This window comes from Apium graveolens, chromosome 3 (assembly GCF_009905375.1).
Source record: "Apium graveolens cultivar Ventura chromosome 3, ASM990537v1, whole genome shotgun sequence".
NCBI classification, from domain to species: Eukaryota; Viridiplantae; Streptophyta; class Magnoliopsida; order Apiales; family Apiaceae; genus Apium; species Apium graveolens.
This window is the reverse complement of record NC_133649.1, coordinates 38,342,254-38,367,310: the sequence shown is the minus strand read 5'-3', so window position 1 is coordinate 38,367,310 and position 25,057 is coordinate 38,342,254. Positions and strand designations below refer to the sequence as shown.

Sequence of the window (25,057 nt, the reverse complement as noted above, 5' to 3'; positions counted from 1 at the left end):
GGTTGATCAGACTCTGACTTGTTATTTCTTTTCCAACCAAGTGAAAATATGAGAACTTGATAAGTGGTATTTTATACCACTTAGAACGTCTTATAATGGCTTGAATTGATGTCTTGAAATCAAGTATTTTGTGTATTTGATGCGTTTTTCTAGTGTTTGTGCATTTCAGGGTATTATTTGCATTTCTGGAGAGATTTCATCAAGAATAAACCTTGGCATGTGTTTGGCATTGCAAGTGGGAAGATAGGAGCATAATGCAGCAAAGATTGTGAGTAGAAACAGAGCATTTTCCAGAAGGGGTCTGAGCGCCCGCTCAGGAATGCTGAGCGGCCGCTCAGGGACGGAATTTTAGATTAATTATTTTAGACTCCTGGTTCTGTTTAACTTCCAACTTCTGAGTTAGTTGGGTTTTATGGGACTCCTATATAAGTAGTTTTCAAAGACGTTTCACATAGGTTGGATCGTAGTATTAATCGAGGAGCGAAGAGATAAGGAAGAAGACCGTTTTAGCACACCGCAACGAAGAGGAAGCATATTTTCTTGTGATTCTTTATTTTGTTATAACGTTGGATGCTAGTTTTCTTTGCTTTGAACCTATTTACTCTTGTGACGTACTCTGGTTTAATATAAGTAGTTTTAGTTATTATTCTCGTGTGTTATTATCATGTTTTCATATGAACCCATGATGACGATGAGTGCTATCATGGGCTAATCGTGATCATGGGGTCGTAACAGATTTACTATGGAATTCATTAGTTAGTGTTTAATACCTTAGTGTGTGATGATTGTATGATATCTAGTATTGGTTGTGCTTATTCTTCTTATGTGCGTCGCGAACATATAAGATAGGGTGTTAATCTCTTGTGAAGCGACGGTGGATCTTGAGATTTAGAACTTGCCATGCTAGCATAGGTTCATGTATGTGTATGCATGATTAATGGGTAACTCTAACCATTTTACTTGCCCTGTGTAATTATAAGGAATAACTTGTGCTTAAATCATTATGTTGTCAAATTCTGTAGACATATAGGGTCTCAACATAATTGATGCCTATTCAACTTCTATCTTAATAGTGGATGCTTGGTAGAATGGTATTAGTACAATGAAAGTTGGCTTTTATCAATTTCGTGTTGTTCGATTAATATCATCACTGTTGCATGCTAAGGGTAATGACAATGACTATTGAAGGAAGTAGTAATGAAGTTGTGATCTCATGTGTATTTTAATATTATTAATTCAAGTGTCAATTAAGTGCTTAATTCTCGTAGTTAATTATAGTCAATAATTAGTTAATCAAATCTAAGTGTTATTGTCTTAACATTGAGAAGTAATTATACATTGGTGAGTGAGTGTTAATTGAACATAATTAGTCTGAGTCTCTGTGGGAATGAACTAGAAAGTATTATATATTACTTGCGAACACGTATACTTGCGTGTATTATTAGCGCATATTTTCGCCCTAACAAGTTTTTGGCGCCGCTGCCGGGGACTCGGCGTATTTGTTTAGTTTATGTACTTACCATCAGTGGTCATTACAACTCAGTGATTAAGACGTGTTACTTATCGTTTCCAGTTGTGTTTCAGGTACTTTAACGAGTGTTTATGCAAACACGTTCTCGTACTCGCAAGAGGACTTTAGATACGGCTGAGGAGACAGACGAAGTTCTTGATATTCCGGAGAAGATAGATTTTGAAGATTCGGATTCAGGAAGTGAGCAAAAAGAGCCAGTAATCATGGGTGATCGTATAGTTCCGGCAGATCCAGCTCTTATGGACTTTTCTGATGACATTCATTCAAGCATTATGCACCCGGCTATTGAGGCCAATAACTTTGAAATCAAACCGGGCACTATTCAGATGATGCAGAATTCTGTTTCTTTTGGAGGTGCTGCTACTGAAGATCCCAACATGCACATCAGGAATTTTGTCGAGATCTGTAGTACTTTCAAATATAATGGTGTGACTGATGAGGCTATCATGCTGAGGCTTTTCCCACTCTCACTGAGGGATAAAGCTAAGGACTGGTTACATTTTGAACCAGCTGGGTCCATCACTATTTGGCAAGATCTTGCGCATAAGTTTCTGGTGAAGTTCTATCCAATGGCGAAGACTGCGGCTATGAGGAGTGCTCTTACTCAGTTTGCGCAGCAACCTATGAAAATCTATGTGTGAAGCTTGGGAGCGCTACAAGGAGATGTTGAGAAAGTGTCCATATCATGGTATGCCTGATTGGATGGTGATCACTGGTTTCTATAATGGTTTGGGGGCCCAATCTCGGCCCATGCTCGATGCAGCAGCTGGAGGCGCCTTGTGGGCCAAAAGCTATACTGAGGCTTATAATCTTATTGAGACTATGGCTGCAAAGGAGCATCAAAACCCAACTCAAAGGATGATGCCTGGGAAGGTAGCAGGTATTCTGGAAGTTAATGCAGCTACAACTATTGCAGCGCAGCTCCAAGCGCTGTCTATGAAGGTCGATTCTCTAGCCACCTATGGAGTCAATCAGATAGCTATGGTCTGTGAGCTTTGTGTAGGTTCTCATGCTACAGATCAGTGTTCTCTTGTTAATGAATTTGTTCAGTATGTGAACAATTATCAGCGACCGCAACAGCTTGTGCTAGCTACTCATCATCCTAACAACAGAAATCATCCAAATTTCAGCTGGAGTAATAATCAGAATGCTATTCTGCAACCATATCAGCAAGGCGTAAGTAAACAGTTCAATCCACCTGGATTCCAGCAACCACAGCATTATGCTCAAAGGCAATCATATCCTCAACAAGGAGGTGCAGCTCCACCTTCTAGTACTGATTTTGAGGAACTTAAGCTGTTGTGCAAAAGTCAGGATGTTTCTATCAAGACCTTGGAAAATCAAATCGGTCAAATAGCCAATGCAGTGCTCAATCGTCAACCTGGCACACTTCCCAGTGATACTGAAGTGCCAGGCAGAAAGGAAGCTAAAGAGCAAGTCAAGGTTATTACCTTAAGGTCTGGAAAAGTTGTTGACGCTGAAAAAGTAAAAGAAGGAGAAGCTGAAGTTGGTGATGAAGAAGCTAAGCAAAAGGAGAAAGCGGCGGAACCAAGGAAGACTACTATGGAACACACTCTGCCTGAGGGTAATACATGGGAGAAACAACTCTCTCCTCCACCACCTTTACCTAAGAGATTGCAACAACAAAAGCTGAATAAGCAGTTTGGTAAGTTTTTGAGGTGTTCAAGAAACTTCACATCAATATACCTTTCGCTGAGGTTTTGGAGCAAATGCCTAGTTTTGCGAAATTTATGAAAAGTATTCTTTCAAGGAAGGTGAAACTGGACGACCTTGAGACCGTTGCTCTAACGGAAGAATACAGTGCTGTGTTACAATAAAAGTTACCTCCAAAGCTTAAAGATTTAGGTAGCTTCACCATTCCTTGCACCATTGGCAAGTTGTCTTTTGACAAGTGCCTGTGTGATTTGGGAGCAAGCATCAATCTGATGCCGTTGTCGATCTTCAAAAAGTTGAATTTTCCTGATCCAAAGCCCACCTACATGTCTCTACAATTGGCTGATCATTCTATTACATACCCACGAGGGATAGTGGAGGATGTGTTAGTAAAGGTGGATAAGCTCTTCTTTCCTGCAGACTTTGTTATTCTGAATTTCGAGGAAGATAAGAAGATTCCCATAATCTTGGGGAGACCTTTCTTGGCTACAGGCCGTACCTTGATAGATGTGCAGAAAGGTGAACTTACTATGAGGGTGCAGGATCAGGATGTGACATTCAATGTATTCAAAGCAATGAAATTCCCTACAGAAGACGAGGAGTGCTTAAAGGTGGATTTGATTGATTCTGCGGTTACTTCAGAACTTGATCATATGCTAATGTCTGATGCATTAGAGAAAGCCTTAGTGGGGGATTTTGACAGTGAGGATGAGGATGGCAATGAGCAACTACAATATCTAAATGCTTCTCCTTGGAGGCGAAAGCTAGACATGCTATTTGAATCTCTTGGTACTTCTGACCTCAAAAATGCTGAAGGAAAGCTCAAACCATCTATTGAGGAAACACCTACCTTGGAACTTAAACCATTGCCTGAACATTTGAGGTATGATTTTTTAGGTGATATGTCTACTTTACCTGTTATTATTGCATCTGACCTTTCAGGTAGTGAGGAGGACAAGCTCTTGAGAATCTTGAGAGAATTCAAATCGGCTATCGGATGGACTATAGTAGACATTAAGGGGACCAGCCCTTCATACTGCATGCATAAAATTCTGCTAGAAGATGGTAGTAAGCCGATTGTTGAGCAACAGCGCAAACATAATCCTATCATGAAAGAAGTGGTGAAGAAAAAAATTCTGAAGTGGCTGGATGCAGGAATCATTTATCCTATTTCTGACAGTTCTTGGGTGAGCCCCGTGCAATGTGTACCTAAGAAAAGAGGTATTACTGTGGTAGCAAATGAGAAGAACGAGCTCATCCCCACTCGAACAGTCACGGGATGGAGGGTTTGCATGGACTACAGAAAGTTGAACAAGGCCACGAGAAAGGATCACTTCCCTCTTCCATTTATTGATCAGATGCTTGACAGGTTGGCCGGTCATGAGTATTATTGTCTTCTGGATGAGTATTATTCATCTACCAAGGAATTCTAAAGTTTTTTAGGGGAGCTAAGCACATGAACATCCCTTATGCATGCACTGTTACAAAGCTTTGCCGAGCAGTGGGAGTTCAGTGGCCGTCTCATGAGCAGTTGCAGCTGTCGGCCGCTCCTATTGACTCCGGGAGTCTGAATGCGATACAGGAGTAGACTAGTGGAGAGCCCGAGGAGCATGGGTCGGGTTATCGTCTTCCAGGAGGGCGTCCAGCACGCGGTGCTACCATGGCGAGACCAGGGCGTGATGAGGCAGGCTCTTCTAGAGCTCAGGAGAGTGATAGGATGGCTGATGCCCAGTATAGGAGGTTGTCGAGGAGGATGGATGCTATGTACGAGACGCAGAGCAGGTTTACTCAGGAGCTCACCCTTACGCTTGGGACTGCTTTTAGAGGCCTTAGAGCTGACATCTAGTGGCCAGTTTTTGGTGAGGACTCTGCATATCCGCCTCCTAATACTCCACCCTCTGAGGGTGATGATGATGATGATCTCTCCGAGTAGGTATACCCTATGTTCCTTTCTACTACCTTCACTGGGGACAGTGAAGATTTTAAGTTTGGGGGAGGTAGTTAAGGAATATTTGGTGTGTGTGTCATATAGTTATTCATGATAGTTTAGTTCATATAATTGCATATTTTTGCCATATAGTTTTTTTTATTTATTTATAGCTTTATTTATCAAGTCATGTAGCTCATGCATATACCATGATCCCTTTTGCGTTGCTTTACCAATTGATTTGTGGCGTTGATGCGAGTGCAGTAATAGCGTTAAAGTGATGTTGAGTCTTGTAGGTTGACGTGCATGCTAGAAATACTTGTAATTTCACTAAGTCTTAGAGAATGCTTAAGGACTAGATTGTTGTTAAGGTTTGATGATTTTCAAGGTTAATCTATTGATTATGCTTAGAATTTATAATAGGTTCTTAGTGATAAAAGGCATGAAAAGAAAAATTGGAGTAAAAAGTGGAATTCATTGCTAATTGTGGCTAGGCGTCAAATGGCTAGTAGTCGGCTCGTATTTTTATGCGAGTAGTCTAGGGTTGAGCAAGATGGAGTGAAACGCACTTGCTCAGAAATTTTTAAAAAATAGAAAAAAATAGAAAAAATAGAAAAAAAAAGAGAGAAAAGAAAAAATAGAGAGTTAATGCATAATTGATCACGAGTGGGCTCTTTGGTATTCGAGTTATTAAGTTCTTAGGGGACTTTGTGCCTAGTGACCTAAGGCTTTTATAGTCTGGGATCCGCTAACTTAACGCTCGCTACATGGATGCCATTGTATAAGTCTTTTGTGGACCTCACTCATTGCACGGTCAAATAAGCATTTGTGTGTTGTGTTAAATAAAAAGCATGATTCCGTAATAAGCTCCAGTAATCTTGAAGTGTTATAAGTCATTTTGTGCCTAGAATTTTATTCTTCGTATGATCATGTGATTATCTTGAGGATAGTCGAGTTATGATAATTGATCTAGTTTCGAAGCATATCTGTTAAGCATCCGCACACACCACGTTTTCAGCTGTATGTTAGTTTGCATGATTTTATTGATCTTTATTCGCCTAATTGCATTTGTTGAGATGTCGTAAGTTGGTTGGTTTGGTCGTAGTAAGGGGGATCGCTGCATTTCATATAGATTGCATTCATGCATGTTCTTGTTTTGTTTTTGAGTCTGTGACGCTTGAGGACAAGCATCGATTTAAGTTTGGGGGTGTGATAAGTGGCATTTTATACCACTTAGAACGTCTTATAATGGCTTGAATTGATGTCTTGAAATCAAGTATTTTGTGTATTTGATGCATTTTTCTAGTGTTTGTGCATTTCAAGGTATTATTTGCATTTCTGGAGAGATTTCATCAAGAATAAGCCATGGCATGTGTTTGGCATTGCAAGTGGGAAGATAGGAGCAGAATGCAGCAAAGATTGGGAGCAGAAATAGAGCATTTTCCAGAAGGGGTCTGAGCGCCCGCTCAGCTCTGCTGAGCGACCGCTCAGGAAGCTGAGCGCCCGCTCAGGAATGCTGAGCAGCCGCTCAGGGACGGAATTTTAGATTAATTATTTTAGACTCCTGGTTCTATTTAACTTCCAACTTCTGAGTTAGATGGGTTTTATGGGACTCCTATATAAGTAGTTTTCAGAGACGTTTCACATAGGTTGGATCGTAGTATTAATCGAGGAGCGAGGAGATAAAGAAGAAGACCGTTTTAGCACACCGCAACGAAGAGGAAGCATATTTTCTTGTGATTCTTTATTTCATTGTAACGTTGGATGCTAGTTTTCTTTGCTTTGAACCTATTTACTCTTGTGACGTACTCTGGTTTAATATAAGTAGTTTTAGTTATTATTCTCGTGTGTTATTATCATGTTTTCATATGAACCCATGATGACGATGAATGCTATCATGGGCTAATCGTGATTATGGGGTCGTAACGGATTTACTATGGAATTTTTTAGTTAGTGTTTAATACCTTAGTGTGTGATGATTGTATGATATCTAGTATTGGTTGTGCTTATTCGTCTTATGTGTGTCGCGAACATATAAGATAGAGTGTTAATCTCTTGTGAAGCGATGGTGGATCTTGAGATTTAGAACTTGCCATGCTAGCATAGGTTCATGTATGTGTATGCATGATTAGTGGGTAACTCTAACCGTTTTACTTTCCCTGTGTAACTATAAGGAATAACTTGTGCTTAAATCGTTATGTTATCAAATTCTGTAGAAATATAGGGTCTCAACATAATTGATGCATATTCAACTTCTATCTTAATAGTGGATGCTTGGTAGAATGGTATTAGTACAATAAAAGTTGGCTTTTATCAGTTTCGTGTTCTTCGATTAATATCATCACTGTTGCATGCTAAGGGTAATGACAATGACTATTGAAGGAAGTAGTAATGAAGTTGTGATCTCATGTGTGTTTTAATATTGTTAATTCAAGTGTCAATTAAGTGCTTAATTCTCGTAGTTAATTATAGTCAATAATTAGTTAATCAAATCTAAGTGTTATTGTCTTAACATTGAGAAGTAATTATATATTGGTGAGTGAGTGTTAATTGAACATAATTAGTCTGAGTCTCTGTGGGAACGAACTAGAAAGTATTTTATATTACTTGTGAACGCGTATACTTGCGTGTATTATTAGCACGTGTTTTCGCCCTAACAGATTTCCTTCAGACAACAGCATACATTTCTTTTCTAAGGGGGAGATAAAAGCTTATATAATAGTTTGGAGATTTCTCAACTAAGGGGGAGAAATAGCAGGGAGGAAATAAAAAGGTAAAGCATATGTACACTACACCACACCATTGTTGTTTGTAACTACGGATCCTATTGTACGGGAGATGTGGTAAACACAAGGTGATTTCCTAGTAATCAAAAGAAGTGGTTTGGTTCATCACTATTCTTCATAAGGGGAGAAGCTGTTTTCCAAAAGGGGAGTACCATTAGTTCTTATCTGCGGATCCTATTGTACGGGAGAGGTGGTAGACGAAGGTGATCTCCTTTAAGCATTTGATTCTCATAGGGGGAGAAGCAAGAGAGATATGCGCTTCTCAACAGGAAATGTGGTTGTACAAAAGAAGTTGTTGATGATTACTTCAAGACTGAGAAGTGTTATCTGGCAGAGATTTGAAGAACCAAGGAAATGAAGATAAAACTACTTGAAGATCAGTTCAGTGCTAGAAGAACATGCATCTTTCATTTCAGTTACTCAAGAAATCTGGAAATGCAGTATTTGATCCAGAAAACCAGTAACATTATTTACAAGTCCTGGTACATTACTTTTTCTAGTTGTTAGTTGAGTTATCCTCTCTATTTAATTTGTTTGTTAGGTTTAACAATCAAATAGGGGGAGATTATTGGCGAGACTGCGTATCTGTATGAACAGTTACGTGATAACTCAACACGATATGTTAGGTCACACACACTGTAGAGGGGGTGAATACAGTGTATAGCACAATCAAATCGAATTCTAACTCTAGATCTCAAAGGAGTACCTGATTTTTATTCCCTTTTCTTTTTCTTTTTCTTTTGATAAGTGAGGTTTATCAGCACTTAGTACATTCAGCAGATTTACTAATATCAGAACTTAACAGATGAGAAGCATTATTCTAGTTTTTGACTTAGTAATAGGATAGACAAAGTAAACTTAACTAAGCTCAATATCAGAATTTGCTTGTGTCAATAGATTTCCACATAAATAATTACTTCTAACATGGGATATCTAGTATATTAAAGACTACTAGGTCAGCATCTAGCACAGTTATCCTCATAGGATAGAATAGTCACGGAAATATTTATATCACTATCAGAGTTTAGAAATTCACATCAGACAACAATCAGTACTTAAACAATTTTCAATTAAGCACAGAATACACAAAGAGAGTAATATCTGTAAATACTGATCATAAAGTCTGATGCATCAGAACAAAACTAAGCAGATTTAGAGAAAGAACCTGAAACCATTCCAAGTTCATTTACCAATCTGGTAAAAGTAGCTTCACACAGTGGTTTTGTGAAGATATCTGCTAGTTGTTGATCTGTTGGAACAAAGTGCAATTCCACTGTACCTTCATCCACATGTTCCCTTATGAAGTGGTACCTAATGCTGATGTGCTTTGTCATTGAGTGTTGAACTGGATTACTTGTCATAGCAATAGCACTTTGATTATCACAGTAAATAGGGATTTTAAAATATGTTAACCCATAATCCAGTAACTGATTCTTCATCCAGATAATCTGTGCACAACAACTTCCTTCAGCAATGTACTCTGCTTCTGCAGTTGATGTGGAAATTGACTTTTGTTTCTTGCTAAACCAAGAAACCAATCTGCCTCCAAGAAATTGGCAGCTTCCACTTGTGCTTTTCCTGTCAATTTTGCAACCTGTAAAATCTGCATCTGAGTAACCGATTAGTTTAAAATCTGATTCTCTGGGATACCACAATCCCAGATCAGTTGTTCCTTTAAGATACTTGAAAATTCTTTTCACAGCTGTTAAGTGAGGTTCTCTTGGATCTGCTTGAAATCTTGCACAAAGACATGTAGCATACATGATATCAGGTCTACTAGCAGTTAGATAGAGTAGAGAGCCAATCATACCTCTGTAATCAGTAATATCTACTGATTTACCAGTATCCTTATCCAGTTTTGTTGCAGTGGCCATGAGAGTGGATGCACTTGAACAATCTTGCATTCCAAATTTCTTCAGCAAGTTTCTGGTGTACTTGGTTTGATAAATAAAAGTGCCTTATTCATTCTGCTTGACCTGAAGGCCCAGAAAATAGCTAAGTTCCCTCATCATACTCATTTGATATCTTGACTGCATCAGTTTGGCAAACTTCTTGCAAAGTCTGTCATTTGTAGAACCAAAGATGATATCATCAACGTATATCTGAACCAGAAGTAAGTCATTTCCATGGTTGAGGTAGAACAATGTTTTATCTATAGTTCCTCTGTTAAATCCACTTTCCAGAAGAAACTGAGCTAAAGTCTCATACCATGCTCTTGGAGCTTGCTTAAGGCCATAAAGTGCTTTATCAAGCCTGTAGACATGATTTGGATATTTGGGATCTACAAAGCCTGGAGGTTGTTCAACATATACTTCCTCTTCCAATTCTCCATTGAGAAAAGCATTTTCACATCCATTTGAAAGACAGTAAACTTTTTGAGAGCAACATAATCTAAAAATATCCTTATGGCTTCCAGTCTAGCAACTGGTGCAAATGTTTCATCATAATCTATTCCCTCCTGTTGAGAACATCCTTTTGCAACCAACCTTGCTTTATTCCTTGTAATTATGCCATCACTATAAGTTTTATTTCTGAACACCCACTTTGTACCAACAACAGATATGTTCTTTGGTCTTGGCACTAGGGTCCAGACTTTGTTTCTTTCAAATTCATATAACTCTTCTTGCATTGCTTGCACCCAACCATCATCTTGAAGAGCTTCTTCCACTTTCTTTGGTTCAGTCTGAGAAAGAAAAGAATTGTAAAGACATTCACTTGAAGTAGTTGTTCTAGTTCTGACACCTGCATCAGGATTTCCAATAATTAAGTCAGGTGTATGTGATTTAGTCCACTTCCTTGCAGATGGAAGGTTTTCTCTAGAACTGGATGCTCCCCCATGATCCATGCTATCTTCATCAACATTTTCTGATGTTCCCCCTGAAACTATGCTCTCTGAGTTAGATCCTTCAGAAATTAAGTTTTCAGAACTATCAGAACTTGGCTTATCAGAACTTGACGAATCAGAACTTGAAGAGCCAGTTGTATGTTCTGATGCTTCTTGAGATGTGGTTGTATCTTCAGTATGCTCCCCCTGCACAGGTGCATCTTCCTTTGGCGTAGTCACCACAGTTTCAAAAACATCAGAGTTTAATCCATCAGAGTTTGCAGTATCAGGATTTAGATTGTCAGGATTTTCAGTATCAGAATTTAAGTCTTCATTTTCAAATCTCAGCTGATCATGATCATTGAAATCTTCAAGTCCAGTAATCTTCTTATCATCAAAGGAGACATTGATAGATTCCATGACCACCCTTGTTCTCAAGTTATAGACTCTGAAGGCTTTTGTGGAAAGTGGATATCCAACAAAGATACCTTCATCAGCTTTTAGATCAAATTTGGATAGTTGTTCAGGATGAGTCTTAAGAACAAAACACTTGCATCCAAATACCTGAAAATACTTCAGATTTGGCTTCTTTTTCTTCACCATCTCATATGGTGTCTTTCCATGCTTGTTAATGAGTGTTGCATTCTGAGTAAAATAAGCAGTCTGCACAGCTTCAGCCCAGAAATAGGTTGGTAGCTTTGCTTCATCAAGCATAGTTCGTGCAGCTTCAATGAGAGTTCTATTCTTTCTTTCAACAACTCCATTTTGCTGTGGAGTTCTAGGAGCAGAGAATTCCTGCTTAATTCCATGGTCTTTGCAGAACTCTTCCATGATCAAATTCTTGAACTCAGTGCCATTATCACTTCTTATTATCTTCACAGAATCTTTGACCAATTTATCCAGTTGTTTGACATGATCAATCAAGATAGATGAAGTTTCACTTTTAGTGTGCAAGAAATACACCCATGTGTATCTGGTGAACTCATCCACTATGACCGTAGCATATTTCTTCTTTGCAATAGACATGGCATTCACTAGACCAAATAGATCAACATGTAATAGGTGATAGGGCTCAAGAATTGATGATTCAGTCTTGCTCTTGAATGAAGATTTCCTTTGTTTAGCCTTCTGACAAGAATCACAAAGGCCATCAGGAGCAAATACTGACTTTGGCAGTCCTCTCACAAGATCTTTCTTGACTAGCTCATTTATATTGTTGAAATTTAAATAAGAGAGTTTCTTGTGCCAGTTCCAGCTTTCTTCAATTGATGCTCTACTCATCAGACAGATTGCAGAACCATCAGTACTTGTTGAAAGCTTGGCTTCATAAATGTTACCACGCCTGTATCCTTTCAGAACAACTTTTCCTGTAGATTTACTTACAACTTCACAGTGTTCTTCAAAGAAATCCACATGATAACCTCTGTCACAGATTTGACTAACACTCAGCAGATTGAATTTAAGTCCTGAGACTAGAGCTACTTCTTTAATGATGACATTCCCTAGATTGATATTGCCATATCCCAATGTTTTTCCAATATTGTCATCTCCATAAGAAAAACTTGGGTCAGCCTTCTCCACAAAGTCTGATAGCAGGGATTTATTTCCAGTCATATGTCCTGAATATCCACTGTCCAGAACTAGGATGTTTTTCCTGTTGCCCTGCAATCACAAAAACCACTAATGATTAGTTTTAAGGACCCAAACTTGCTTGGATCATGTGGCCTTATTAAGTTTGTTAACATTTGCAGCGGATTTAGCATCAGAGTTTGTGTTAACATTTTTCTTATCAGCATTTACACTATCAGACTTTGTATCAGAACTTACACTAGAAGGAACAATGCTAACTTTCTTTAAAGAAGGTTTTATTTGATAATAATCATAGTACAAACTATGATATTCCTTACAAGTATAAATGGAATGCCATAAACTACCACAATGAAAACAAGGATTTTGTGGCTTATATCTAACATACTGACTCTTAACTCCTGACTTTGAAGGTAAGGAGTTTATGTTTTTATTCTTCCTGCAAAAAGAAGCCAGATGGTTAGAACTTCCACAGTTATGACATGTTTTTCTAGGAGCATCAGGAACAGGCTTATAATCATTACTTTTATTTACACCTACCTTTCCATTCCTATTTTTCCTAGGTGATTTTACCTTGTTTGCATTATTAACATCTTTCAGCTTATGCTTAAGCTGCTTCTTGGTCATTAAGCCTACGTTTACTTCAGTTGTCTTTTCCTGTTTTAGTTTTTCAGAAGTTAATTCCTTTTTAACTTCTGATTTCTCAGTATCAGACTTTACAGCTACAAACTTAACAGGTTTTAACTTTGGCTTTTGTTTAACAACTATAGGCTTAATATCTACAATTCCTTTATCATTCTTATCATCTCCATAACCTAAGCCCTCTTTCCAGTTTTCACTACTTAACAAATTCTGAGTTGTACTGCCAGAGTTAGTCCAAGTCCTGATAATCTCTCTTTCCTTTTCTAACTCAGCTTTTAGAGATTCATTCATTTTAAGTACTTCATCCCTAACATAGAAAGCATCATCTCTATCTTTCTGAGTTTGATGGAACATGACTAACTCTTTTTCTAAATAATCATTCCTCTTTTTACAAGCAAGATTTTCAGAAGTTAATCTTTCACATGTTAAAGTTTGGTCTCTATAGCTAATGAACATGGTTTTAAGATATCTTCTCAACTCATTAATATCATCAGTATGAAAGGCATAAGTAGTTTGAGGTACCTTTAACTCAGCAGCTTCAGTACTGCTTTCAGCATTTGCCATATCAACATTTGCCATATCAGCATTTGCCATCAAGGCATAGTTCTCCTCACTTTCAGAATCTGAGGTGTCTGTCCAGTTTTTCTTCTTTGTGACAAGAGCCTTGCCTTTGTCACTCTTCACTTTCTTGCAATCAGGAGATATGTGGCATTTTTCACCACAGTTGTAGCATTTGGCATTTGTATAATCTCCTCTGTCAGACTTTCCTCCTTTGCCTTCAGTTTTTCTAAAATTCTTCTTATCAGAACTTGCACCTCTCCTGGAAAACTTCTTTCCGTTCCTGAACTTCCTGTATGCAATCTTCGTGATTCCTTTCACCATAAGAGCACACAGCTTCATCATTTCTTCATCAGCATCCGTCTCAGGCAAGCTTTCAGTTTCTGAGTCATCATCACTATCAGAACTTGATGACTCAGTATCAGACTTTGTGAAGAGAGCTTTACCCTTGCCTTTCCTTGAGGTAGCTGCCTTGGGAGATTCTTCTTCAGCCTTAAGAGCAACTATCCTTGACTTTCCTCCTTTCCTCTTGCTTCTTTGTTCCATCTCAAGTTCATGAGTCTTGAGCATCTCATACATTTCATCAAGAGTCGTTTCATCAAGATTATAGTTGTCTCTTATAGTTGTTGCCTTCAAATGCCAGCTTTCAGGAAGAGCTAACAGGAATTTAAGGTTTGAATCTTCAAGATCATACTCCTTATCAACCAGTGACAAATCATTCAAGAGCTTGACAAATTTGTCATATAAATCAGTCAATGACTCATTTGGCTTTGAGTCAAAGTGTTCATACTCTTGAGTGAGTATTGTCTTCCTGTTCTTCTTGATCGAATCAGTTCCCTGACATCTTATTTCCAGGGCATCCCATATCTCCTTTGCAGTCTTGCAGTTAATCCTGTTTGACATTACATTATCAATGGAACTATACAGTAAGTGTCGTACCTTCACATCCTTAGCAATTGAAGCGATATCTTCAGCAGTGTAATCACTCTTCTCCTTTAGTACAGACTTTGCTGCTTCACCTGTAACTGCAACATCGAGCTTTGTTGGATTGTAAGGTCCTTCCTTGATTCTGTCAAGATATTCTGGATCTGTAGCTTCCAGAAACATAGTCATCCTCACTTCCATATGGGATATTCAGACGGTTTCAATATGGGAACTCTAATAGTCTCATATCGACTATGGATTTGTGTCTTTGGTGGTTCTTCAGTTTTGGTGGGCTTGGTTGGAGTTTCTGCTTCAGACATGATTCTTTTTGGATCTTAAACTGTTTGTGTATTAACAGATAGGCTCTGATACCACTTGTTAGATCACACACACTGTAGAGGGGGGTGAATACAGTGTATAGCACAATCAAATCGAATTCTAATAACATAAGTAATAGAAAACAAACTTTATTCAAAGCAATAAACTATGTTATAGTATGAAACTGTCCTCTCTCAGTGATGAACAAATATCACGAGAGCTGCTAGGGTTACAATGAATAATATTCTTGATAACGATAACACTTATAGTGTAAACCCTATGTATGTGTTTATATACTACACAGTTACAAGATAATCGCTAATTGATATGGAATATAATTCTGCTTCCTAAAATATATCAATCAGATATCTTTTCTTCCAAGTATTTTATTCTTCATAGAATTCCTTCTTCATGCATATCTCTTCTTACGTTTGTCTTAATCTTCTTTTCCTTTCAAGCAGCCGCCTTCCTTATCTGAACGTTTCTTTTAAGTCCTGATATTATCTTCTGATAAATATCTCCTGAACCTTAAGTACTGATAACTTAAGTTCTGACTTCAGTATAAGTGCTGATTTCAGTTAAGTACTGATATTTCTTGTTTAAGTAAGATCTGAAAACTAAATATAAATCATATTAGTCATGACATTATCAAATATATCTAACACGATAACAACACTAGAACATGACGGGTTAATAATACTACGTCTACACAAGAAATTAGGAAGAATGAAGACAAGGCAAATACAAAGAATCAGAAGATTAGAAGAAAGCCTGAAGTCTGTCTGAAGGTCACTGAAAAAAGTTCATTAATATGATCATGCTTCAGTGAAGAACAAAGGTTAAAGACTTTCAGGGTTTCAGAAAGGTTAAAGATTCAGTATACAAGTGTTATCGGAAGATTTCAGTGTATTGGCATTGATTGAAGATAGACAGTGTTCGGAGCATAGGAATCTGAAGAATTGAAGACAGGGTATAGACAGAGGTTAATGAAGACGTTGTCTAAAGTACCATAAAGGATTCCAGGGAAAGTACAGTTGTTTATTGACAGTCAGTGTCTGAAGCAATAAAGTTGAGGCAAGCTTAACAATGTAATCAAGGCTATAATACGAAGACCTGAATCGGGGTTAGTCGTCTGTGAACCAGACCAGTTGCACTAGGCGTCAACCGCTCGTGAAAGGAATCTGGGTATTATTTTTAGGATAATTGTTAAGTTGAGGAACGTACTTGGATTGAACGTTTATCTGTTAAAGTACGAGAAGAGGTGCGTGGGGTATACAGCTCAACAGCTCAGGGAACTGGCGAATCTCAAAGTTTAATTGTTAAATTAAATAAATTTATTTAAAGGACTTTAATATAATTTATTTAATAAACTTAAATTGATTTATCTTATAAACTTTAAATAAGTTTATTTTATAAATCTAAATTAGTTTATTAATATAAGTTATATTTAAGTTTATTTTATAAATTAATTTAGTTACAATTTAAACTTAAAAGGAAAAAGAAAAAGAAAATACAAAAAGAAAAAAAAAAGAAAAGAGAAAAAGAAAAAAAAGAAAAAAAGAAAAAAAAAAGAAAAAGAAAAAACAAAATAAAAGAAAAGGAATCAGGGGTGACAATTGTGTTTACATTGTCGCCACAGGATGTAATCTAAGTTTTTGATTAAGTACAGGAACATGTACTTGTTACATGTTAATAAACCTGTCGCCACAGGAGATTCTCCCTCCCCCTTTTGTCGCCACACAAATCAAGCAGCTCCCTTTTGCACTCCTTGTCGCCACAGAAAGTTGGTCGCCAAAGAAACCTCAGCCGCACATTTTATTGATAAAGTCTACACTTTGCAGCAGAAGATAATTAGCCATTCATTCTGAATTATTTACTGTTCATATTCTCTCCCAAAAGAGAAGTGAAAATGGCAGTATTGATTTACAGAGAAACTCAAGCTATTTGTATATCCGTTTAACTTCTCACCGGAGTAACGTTATAATGCCCGATTTAACTCTTATATATTCTTAGGGGCATTATAATCGTTACCCGGTAATTAAATCCTAGTACAAATAAAAGCTAGATTATTGTATAGGATTTGATTTGTAAATCTTTGTAGTAGCTAGGAACTTTGTTGTTCTTAGATTGTAGCCGGTTAATTTATTTACCGGAGTGTAGCAACACCCTCGAGATTTATATACGAATATATATTTCCCCGAATATCTTGTGTTCCTTATTTTTATCGTTCCATACACTATTCCTTTCAAGAACACGAAACCACTAACCGAGCACTAAATATTTTATCCGCTAAAGATTCGAAAGAATTTTTAATTTAGTGATTATCGTATTCAACCCCCCCTTACGATAATTCGGGACCTAATAACAATCCTTTTAGACTTGGTAAATTTAAAATCAGGAGGGAAACCGTGTATTTTATAGCATTTGTCAATTGTATGGCCAGTTTTCTTGCAATAGTTGCAGTGCAGAGAAGATCTCTTAGGATCAAAACCAGTCCTCTTTGGGAATTGTCCTGCAGTTGAAGGTGATCTAGTGAACCTTGAGGTATTAGCATTTAGAGAAGCCGAGTCAGACATGAAATGTCCACTTGAATGAATTTCTCTTTGAGACTCCTCTTGGAGCAAAAGACAATAGACTTGGCTGATTGAAGGCAGAGGAGACTTCATGAGAATTGAACCTCTAATCATTGCAAAAGAATAATTTAATCTCATCAAAAACTGAATTACTCTATGGTCTTGCTGAAATTTTGACATTTTATGTGAAGCTCCACACTTACAGCCACAAGTACAGGTAGGAATTAGACCTAGAGCATCAATGTCATCCCAAAGCATTTTAATCTTGGTGAAGAAATCAGTTATATTATTATTACCCTGGGATATTTCATTCAGCTCCTTTTGAAGGCCAAAGAGTTGAGCATCACTAGAAACTCCATATCTCTCTTCAAGTTCAAGTCAAATCTGATGAGCAGAATTGCAGTAGATCACACTTCTTCCTATAGTTTTGGAAAGAGCTCCAAGAATTCATGATATAACCATATCGTTACATCTTTGCCAGCTTTTATGAGAATTAGAACCGATCTCAGGACAAGTTAGAGAACCGTCTACAAACCGAGTTTGTTACGTGCTGAAAGAGCGATGATCATAGACCTTTTCCAATTACTAGAACCTGATCCATCAAAAGGATCGTTGACTAGTTTCATGCCTGGATTATCAGATGAATGTAGATGCAATGGATTGTCATGTTCAAACGATGAGTTTGATACTATATAATGACAATGAGAAGAAGTGGATCGATCTTGATTCTCATTATTACTAGTTTCTGTCATTTCTGATCGAGCGATTAAAGTAGCAAACGAATTGATTACAGAAAACCACAAAGTATGAGATAGTCTGAGATATAGTGAGAGATATTTCAAAAAAGGAGATTTCGAGAGAGAGATTGATACGTAGAATCAATATGAAGAGACAATTCGGTCAAAACGAAACACAAATCTTGTATACAAATTTCAATCTAAACGAAATATCGATAACGATGGTAATAAGATGCGGAATTGTTGTTAATAGATCAAAAAACACAGAAAGATGAAGAGAATTAACCGTTGAGATATGTAGATTGATCGGAAAGTAGAAATCACCGATGTGTTTCCTGTGCATACGAGGTGTTTGATGAAATTTATCGTGATTGCATAACCATATGCTCTGATACCATGTGAAAGTTGGATAATCTTGATTCACACATTTACAAGAAATGTAAACAATACTAAATATACAGAAGCAGAATCTATGAAGATTTCTTTATTGACATCTAGAACAATTGTGTATTTACAGGTGAGGTATAATGAAACTGTACAAGAGGTATATATAACTTACAATGCCACACTATGGGCGAGAGATTCTGTTATCCAGCTAAGCAACTACTGGTTTAACTATTTTGACTAAGTAATAGAAAATAAAGAAGGGATAAACTAGTGTCTGGCTAAGTTACAGCTCCAACACATATTAGTTTAATTGTTAGCATTATGGTCTGTGGATGAAAGATCGAAGAGCCACAAGAAAAGGATTGAATGATGCAAGTGGAGTTTAACACATGTTGGCAAGGTCTAAAGTGTTTAGCACGCATTGTGCAGGAGATGCTTATAAGGACGATTAGCAATCAACCGAGTGAATGGAGGATGATAATGTATAAAGAAACAAGAGTAATAAGCAGAAAATAGCAAACATACATTTGCAAAAGCTTAGGCTTTGCCTTTGGAAACATATAATGGGGGTTGAAGACTTTGTAATAGACTTCAATAATAAAGTTCAACGCAAGGCAAGCTGGGAAATTTAATTCATAAGAGCATCTCTCAACTAAAGAATAATAATATAAAACGCTGTTTTGGATGAAACAAGTTTAGTTATATGGAACCATGTTTAAATATTTTACCAATATAAAGTTTTATTGCACCTGTGTTTGCTAGTTTAAACTTATGTTTTGTGTAAATTACACAATAATTTATAACCAAGAACTACTTTCAAAGTCCAATTTTTAATGCACTACTCTGCTCTCTGCACTCTTTTCCATATTATTCTGCTAGCAAATGTAGACAGTTCTGTCTTGAATGACTTGACAAAAAAAATATAAGGATTGACCATGTCTTCGGAATTATCCAAAATAACGTCCATATTTCAATTTCAACCATCATGCAGATGAAGTTGGTTCTGTCTGATAATAAATAGGCAAGGTTTCAGCAGAAAAGTTGTGACGCACCCTGGGGCATGCTGCACCAACAACATCGATATCGATAAGGTTTAATGTGAAATTATCGTAATCTATTTCACTAACATAGTAAGAATCCTTAGGGAGGTTGAGCACAGGATTTTGGTTGGTGTTGGAACAGTTGAGTCCGAAGCCGGGGTAGCCACAGAATTGTTCTGATGTTGTTCCGTCTATCTGCCAGAAAGGATATTTGATCTCAACACCATTACATTCGTGTGACGGGCAAGGATCTTGCCCATTAGAGGTTATAAAGATTAAGGAGCATAAGAAGAGGAAGTAGAGTATTGGAGACATTGTCACGGCCTTGATGTTTGAAGAAATCAAATGCTACAAGTCATTAGTAGTTCCTCATAAAATGTAGTATATTACAATTGTAACTTTAATGAAACTTAAGGGAAAGCTCAGTCAAACTATAAAGGTACTTGTTTACTTGTTCTCATTTTCAGTTATTAGAATCTAATCAATCTATATTGTTATCATCCTCTCCAAATGTGAACAAAGACTTTTCAAGTAACGCAGTTTCTTATCCTGCAGGAGTACTCATTTAGTATATCACTTTCACAACATCAAATATTATTGCTACTATTCTACACACACAACTGTATTAAAACTCTTCTTTTTTATGACTTACGATTTATATCTCATTAATAATCATTAGTAATAAACTTCGCTCTCTAGGATCAAGACTTGAGAGGTCTAATTTCCGTTCGAAAAAAATTCAAATCTTATAAAAAAAATCACATGAATGTATAAACGTGTTTACTAGTATTCCTCCAAAAGAAAAAGTGTGTTTACTTGCATTAAGAATGGAAGTATTGAAATAATCAACTACACAAAATAGCACATGTGTGCAGACAAGTCACACGTAGCTGGCTGAGAAGGAGTACGATTTAGTCAAGCAACAAGTCTTCTTCCTCTACTTCATGTTTGTCAAAACCAAACTAGATTTGATCTCCACTTTCTGTTTGTATCATTACACATTTGATCAGTACAAAAATGTGTTTATTTTTATAATGCATGAATGAGGCTTTTCAACTTTTTATTTTCTTGTTTCAAGAACCGGCTGAAACGCGGTGGAGAAAGAGAAACAGCCGCCGGAGATGAAGCTGATGATGGAGTTAATTCGTGGAACTTGTTTTTTCCTCTGCAAGCTCTGGAAGTTGCTACTAATTTTTTCTCTGAACCCAACAAGCTTGGTCACGGTGGCTTTGGCCCTGTTTTTAAGGTACCCTCTTTTTTATAATTGTACTATGTAAATGTGTACGCTAAAATACATATCACTTATTCACTTGTGTTTCTTTTTGAAATTGATGAACTATGAAATTAAATGTTGATCAATGTGTATGAACCTTTTTACTGAATCTGTAATTTTGGATAAATTTTGCTCCCAAAGTGTTTTTTTTTGTATAAAAAACAACTTAACAGTTGTGCTTTTGTGTAAATGAGTTTTTTTTGGATCCTGCTGGTGAATTCTTGCAACTTTTTTTTATATGATTTTGGGTGATATTGCTAGATTTTTCGGAATTTTGTTATGCTCTCGCCTATACTTGTTAATTTAGGATTATAAGATTGATTTTTTTTTCGTTTTCTGGATTCTTATCACTGGTTTAAGGAGATTTGATTGGTGATTATTTGTGTCAATGTTGTTAAAAAGGTAGCCATATCCTTTGGTTGTTTGTGAGGTCCATTTTATGTTTTTCTCTCAGGCAGTCAAACCTCTCAATCCTACTTTTTGCAAGCTATTGACAAACTCTAATTATTACATTATGTGAATGAGTCTATTACTTTTGCTTCATCATGTAACTTCTTACCTTGATCTGTAGTTAGTTTCAGTTACTATAAGGTATACTTTGTTGAATATTCATCCCGGATGGGATCGCTAGTTACAGTAATTCTATGTACAAATTATCTCAATTGTCATTTAATGTGATATTAAGCTCAAAAGCTTGGCTTGTTTGCAATGCTGCCTATTTCAGTGTATTAATGTTGTTTAAGAATCTGTGAAATGATGCCTAACATACTTACACTGAAATTACACAAAAAGAAAGAGAAAAAGAATAGTTGGATCTATCCTAGCTGCGACTTGCCACGGACCTGCATACAAATATGGGTAACATCACGTAGAACTGGAGAAAGTATCTCTTGTTTAATACTAGTATGGTAACACTAGGGAGATGTATTTTGCATCAATGGTACATTTTGGATATTGACCTTGTCACAAGAGATTGACAATATTAATAGACTCATCGAAGAACATCAGAAATGGTCTAGTTTTGTTGTTTTAAGTCCTCTTTTTACTTTCTACGGGTTTTGAACAAAATTAATTTGAAGTATAAATTTCATATATATTTTGTGCAGGGACTCATGCCTACTGGTCAAGAAGTAGCTGTGAAAAAGCTATCACTGAGTTCGAGGCAGGGACTAAGAGAATTTACAAATGAAGTGAATCTATTACTGAAAGTTCAGCACAAGAATCTGGTCATGTTGCTTGGATGCTGTGTTGAAGGGCCTGAAAAGATGCTTGTGTATGAGTATCTTAAGAATATGAGTCTTGACTATTTCCTGTTTGGTAAAATAGATCTCTCTGAATGCATAATCTATATGTGTGTGGAATCTGATATAATTACTAGTAGGACAGGTTTTGCAGATATTAAATTTGACAACAATTGCATGTTGGTTTTCCAGATAAAAGGAAGTCTTCATCGTTGAATTGGATAATAAGATTCCAAATCATAACAGGGGTTGTTAGAGGTCTTCTTTACCTCCATGAAGAAGCTCCTGTAAGGATTATTCATCGAGATATTAAAGCCAGTAATATATTGTTGGATGAAAATTTAAATCCCAAAATCTCTGATTTTGGCTTAGCGAGGCTTTTTCCAGGGGATGATACACATCTCAATACATTTAGGATTTCTGGTACCCAGTGAGTGATTTACCAATCTTGCTTTTACTGTTTTTTATATTATATTTCCCTAAGTTTGTTATGCCCTCACAGAAATTGATACACACCAAAATTTAATTTAAGAAGTAGAAGAAATCCATTTGGTCGTGCCGGTATAATCTTTTGTTAATGATGTATATATACTCTCTTGTTAATTCAGTGGATATATGGCGCCTGAGTATGCTATGCATGGATATCTGTCGGTGAAAACAGATGTTTTTAGCTTCGGGGTTTTGCTGCTGGAGATTGTGAGTGGGAGAAAAAATCTTGATCGGCTGCTTGGCTCTGAAAAGGAAGATCTTTTGACTTATGTGAGTTATATCCCTAAAACCTAAGTTGTCTCAGAAATAGCTAGGGACATGGTCATTCTACTCTTCCTGTTCTGTTTTTCATTGAAATCTTATCTCTGGTGATCCCAGGACCATTCACAGTATGATTCATTATTATGTAACAGTCGAGGAGCATATGGCAAAAAAAAAAAGAAAAATAAGAAAAACTCAGATGTTATATCGAAGAAATATCAACAATCAAAAACATCTCTTTTGAGCAAGTCTCAATGATGCCATGCTAGGAAGCATTATTTTTTTTTCATTCAAAATTCAGAAATCTGACCCATATGATTGTCCTTTTGTCCTCGGCAAGTTTAATGAAATCATCCTGTTATATGGTGACTGATCTCAGATAGGGATTGTAATTTAGATTTGCTTATATATATGTCTTACCAGCTAATTTGCTGATGAAATTGTAAATGCTTGCAAGGTTTCTGGATGATGCGTAGTTTTCAGATCGTGTTTGAATGAATATGAATTTCCCCTTTGAATGAGACTTTTTAAGTGAAATTCTTACTATATCTGCGTATCAAAAGCATTCAACTGAAATGAGTCTTATTTTCATGTTTATCTGTTAAATTGCTCCCTTCACATGTAAAAAATACGAGTAATCATGAGATCAGAATAGTATGAGAGGCAATAACTTCGACAGTACATCAACATAGGTTACATAGTACTAATCTAGAATGTACTTTCTTCTGCTCACTAGATAATACCTTAATTCTTATGAAAACAAATGACCTAAAAAATAATTGTTTGACCATCTCTAGTCCTCTTTAATAGGCATGGGAACTCTTTCAAGCGAAGAAGACAATGGAATTAGTTGACAAAAATCTTATTGAATTTAATCCTGACGAGGCAGCAATGTGCATACAACTTGGATTGTTATGCTGTCAAGCTAGTGTCTCGGGGAGACCAGATATGATGTCTGTTTATCTCACACTATCAAGCGATTCTTTTACTTTACCCAAACCGGGCAGACCTGGAATTCAGGGCCGTGCAGGACATTGGACAACGACCACTTCTACTGCTCTAACTAACACTAAGGATAGTAGCATGCAAACTGGTATAACAAAGGCATCTGCTGGCAGTAGCACGATTGAGTATTATTCTAAAAACTCTATGTCATATTCTTCCATGGATGAAGGTAGATAGATATCTTCCAAATTGCTTGTAGGATGTTCTATGTAAAGATTCTTTGTAAACCTTTATTTACTTGTTTAGTGTTTTGTATGTAAAAAGCAATTATATATTCTTTTATTAATTATAAATTTAGGTTAAAGTTGTAAAAGACCTCAGTGTAACTCTGTCTTGGTATAAATAGATTAAAATCTTTCCATAAAATGCTTTGAGCTACAAAATTTAAATATTTTCAAGAAGCTTTCTGCTGTTGTTGGAAGGAGATAGAGAATGCAGTTTTACAGGCCCCTGAAGTAGTTTTTGCAACTCGCGGATGAGCGAAGCAGCGAGATTTGGTTGTCCAGAGCAGTTCAGTGCGAAAAGTGGCTCTGTAGTTTATGGGCTGCTAAGATGATCATGGAGTCTACTTTTTCCACAAGCTCTTTCTTTAACAACTTATATAATGGGTATCTTTCTTTAGAGGTTTAATTTTATGTTGAAATTAAGTACTTGAGTTTTTATAGCATTTGACTGGTTTAATTATATCTTTTTTTTCTCTGACAGGAGACGAAAGTTTTTCAAGCGAAGACGAGAAATTAATTAGTTGGTTAAAGGTTACAAATGTAATTTTGATGAAGTGGCAGCAATTTGCATTTAACTTGAATTATTCTGCTAGAAAACTAGTATTACTCATCTGGTGCAGCAGTTTCATTCAGAAATATTCTAGTTCAGTGTTGTAGCTTTCTACCGATTATGGTAGATACATGACTTTAAGATTTCTAGGTAGGTCGTTATAAAATATTATATGTATAGCCTTCTCTACTATCTACCAAAGAAAGCTAACCAATTATTATATGTATTTGAGGTTTAATGGCTTGAAGTGCCTTGCGAATGTGTTCTTAGTATAGTTCATACTTCATACCTGTTCACGATTTTATCAGGATATCTTAAACTGCTTTTTGGCTGTTCATAATCATTTTATCTCTGAGTTGCAAATTTTGTTGTTGCGCGAAGAAATATTCTTACACGACTGTAATCTTCTCGGCCATGATGATGAGGTCCTAATATGCATATGAATATACTGTTATCTCTTGAGTCATGGACAAATGTATATTGACGAATTAGACTTCCTTTTAATT

General features: G+C 36.6%; 1 protein-coding gene across 3 annotated transcripts; it reads left to right on the top strand.

Moving 5' to 3' along the window:
* Positions 1–19,807: 19,807 nt before the first annotated feature.
* LOC141712154 (cysteine-rich receptor-like protein kinase 43) lies at positions 19,808–24,401 on the top strand. Of its 3 annotated transcripts, none has more exons than XM_074514976.1 (6): positions 19,808–19,947; positions 20,587–20,754; positions 21,888–22,098; positions 22,215–22,452; positions 22,631–22,781; positions 23,583–24,401. In XM_074514976.1, exons 1-6 carry the CDS (start codon positions 19,912–19,914, stop codon positions 23,952–23,954), a joined length of 1,176 nt encoding a protein of 391 aa, XP_074371077.1. In that variant the 5' UTR covers positions 19,808–19,911; the 3' UTR covers positions 23,955–24,401. The 3 variants fall into 3 exon arrangements, with proteins under 3 accessions (XP_074371077.1, XP_074371078.1, XP_074371079.1); XM_074514977.1 differs by lacking the exon at positions 19,808–19,947 and adding an exon at positions 20,216–20,454 and having other exon boundaries at positions 23,583–24,398; XM_074514978.1 differs by lacking the exon at positions 19,808–19,947 and adding an exon at positions 20,216–20,492 and having other exon boundaries at positions 23,583–24,398.
* Positions 24,402–25,057: the final 656 nt, after the last annotated feature.

Excerpts from the sequence above, each read along its gene's own strand:
- LOC141712154 (XM_074514976.1), top strand. The coding sequence starts at position 19,912 with ATGAAACTTAAGGGAAAGCTCAGTCAAACTATAAAG. Across the intron at positions 19,948-20,586 it reads AGCTCAGTCAAACTATAAAG|AACCGGCTGAAACGCGGTGG; the intron begins GTACTTGTTTAC and ends TCTTGTTTCAAG. Across the intron at positions 22,453-22,630 it reads TTTAGGATTTCTGGTACCCA|TGGATATATGGCGCCTGAGT; the intron begins GTGAGTGATTTA and ends TTGTTAATTCAG.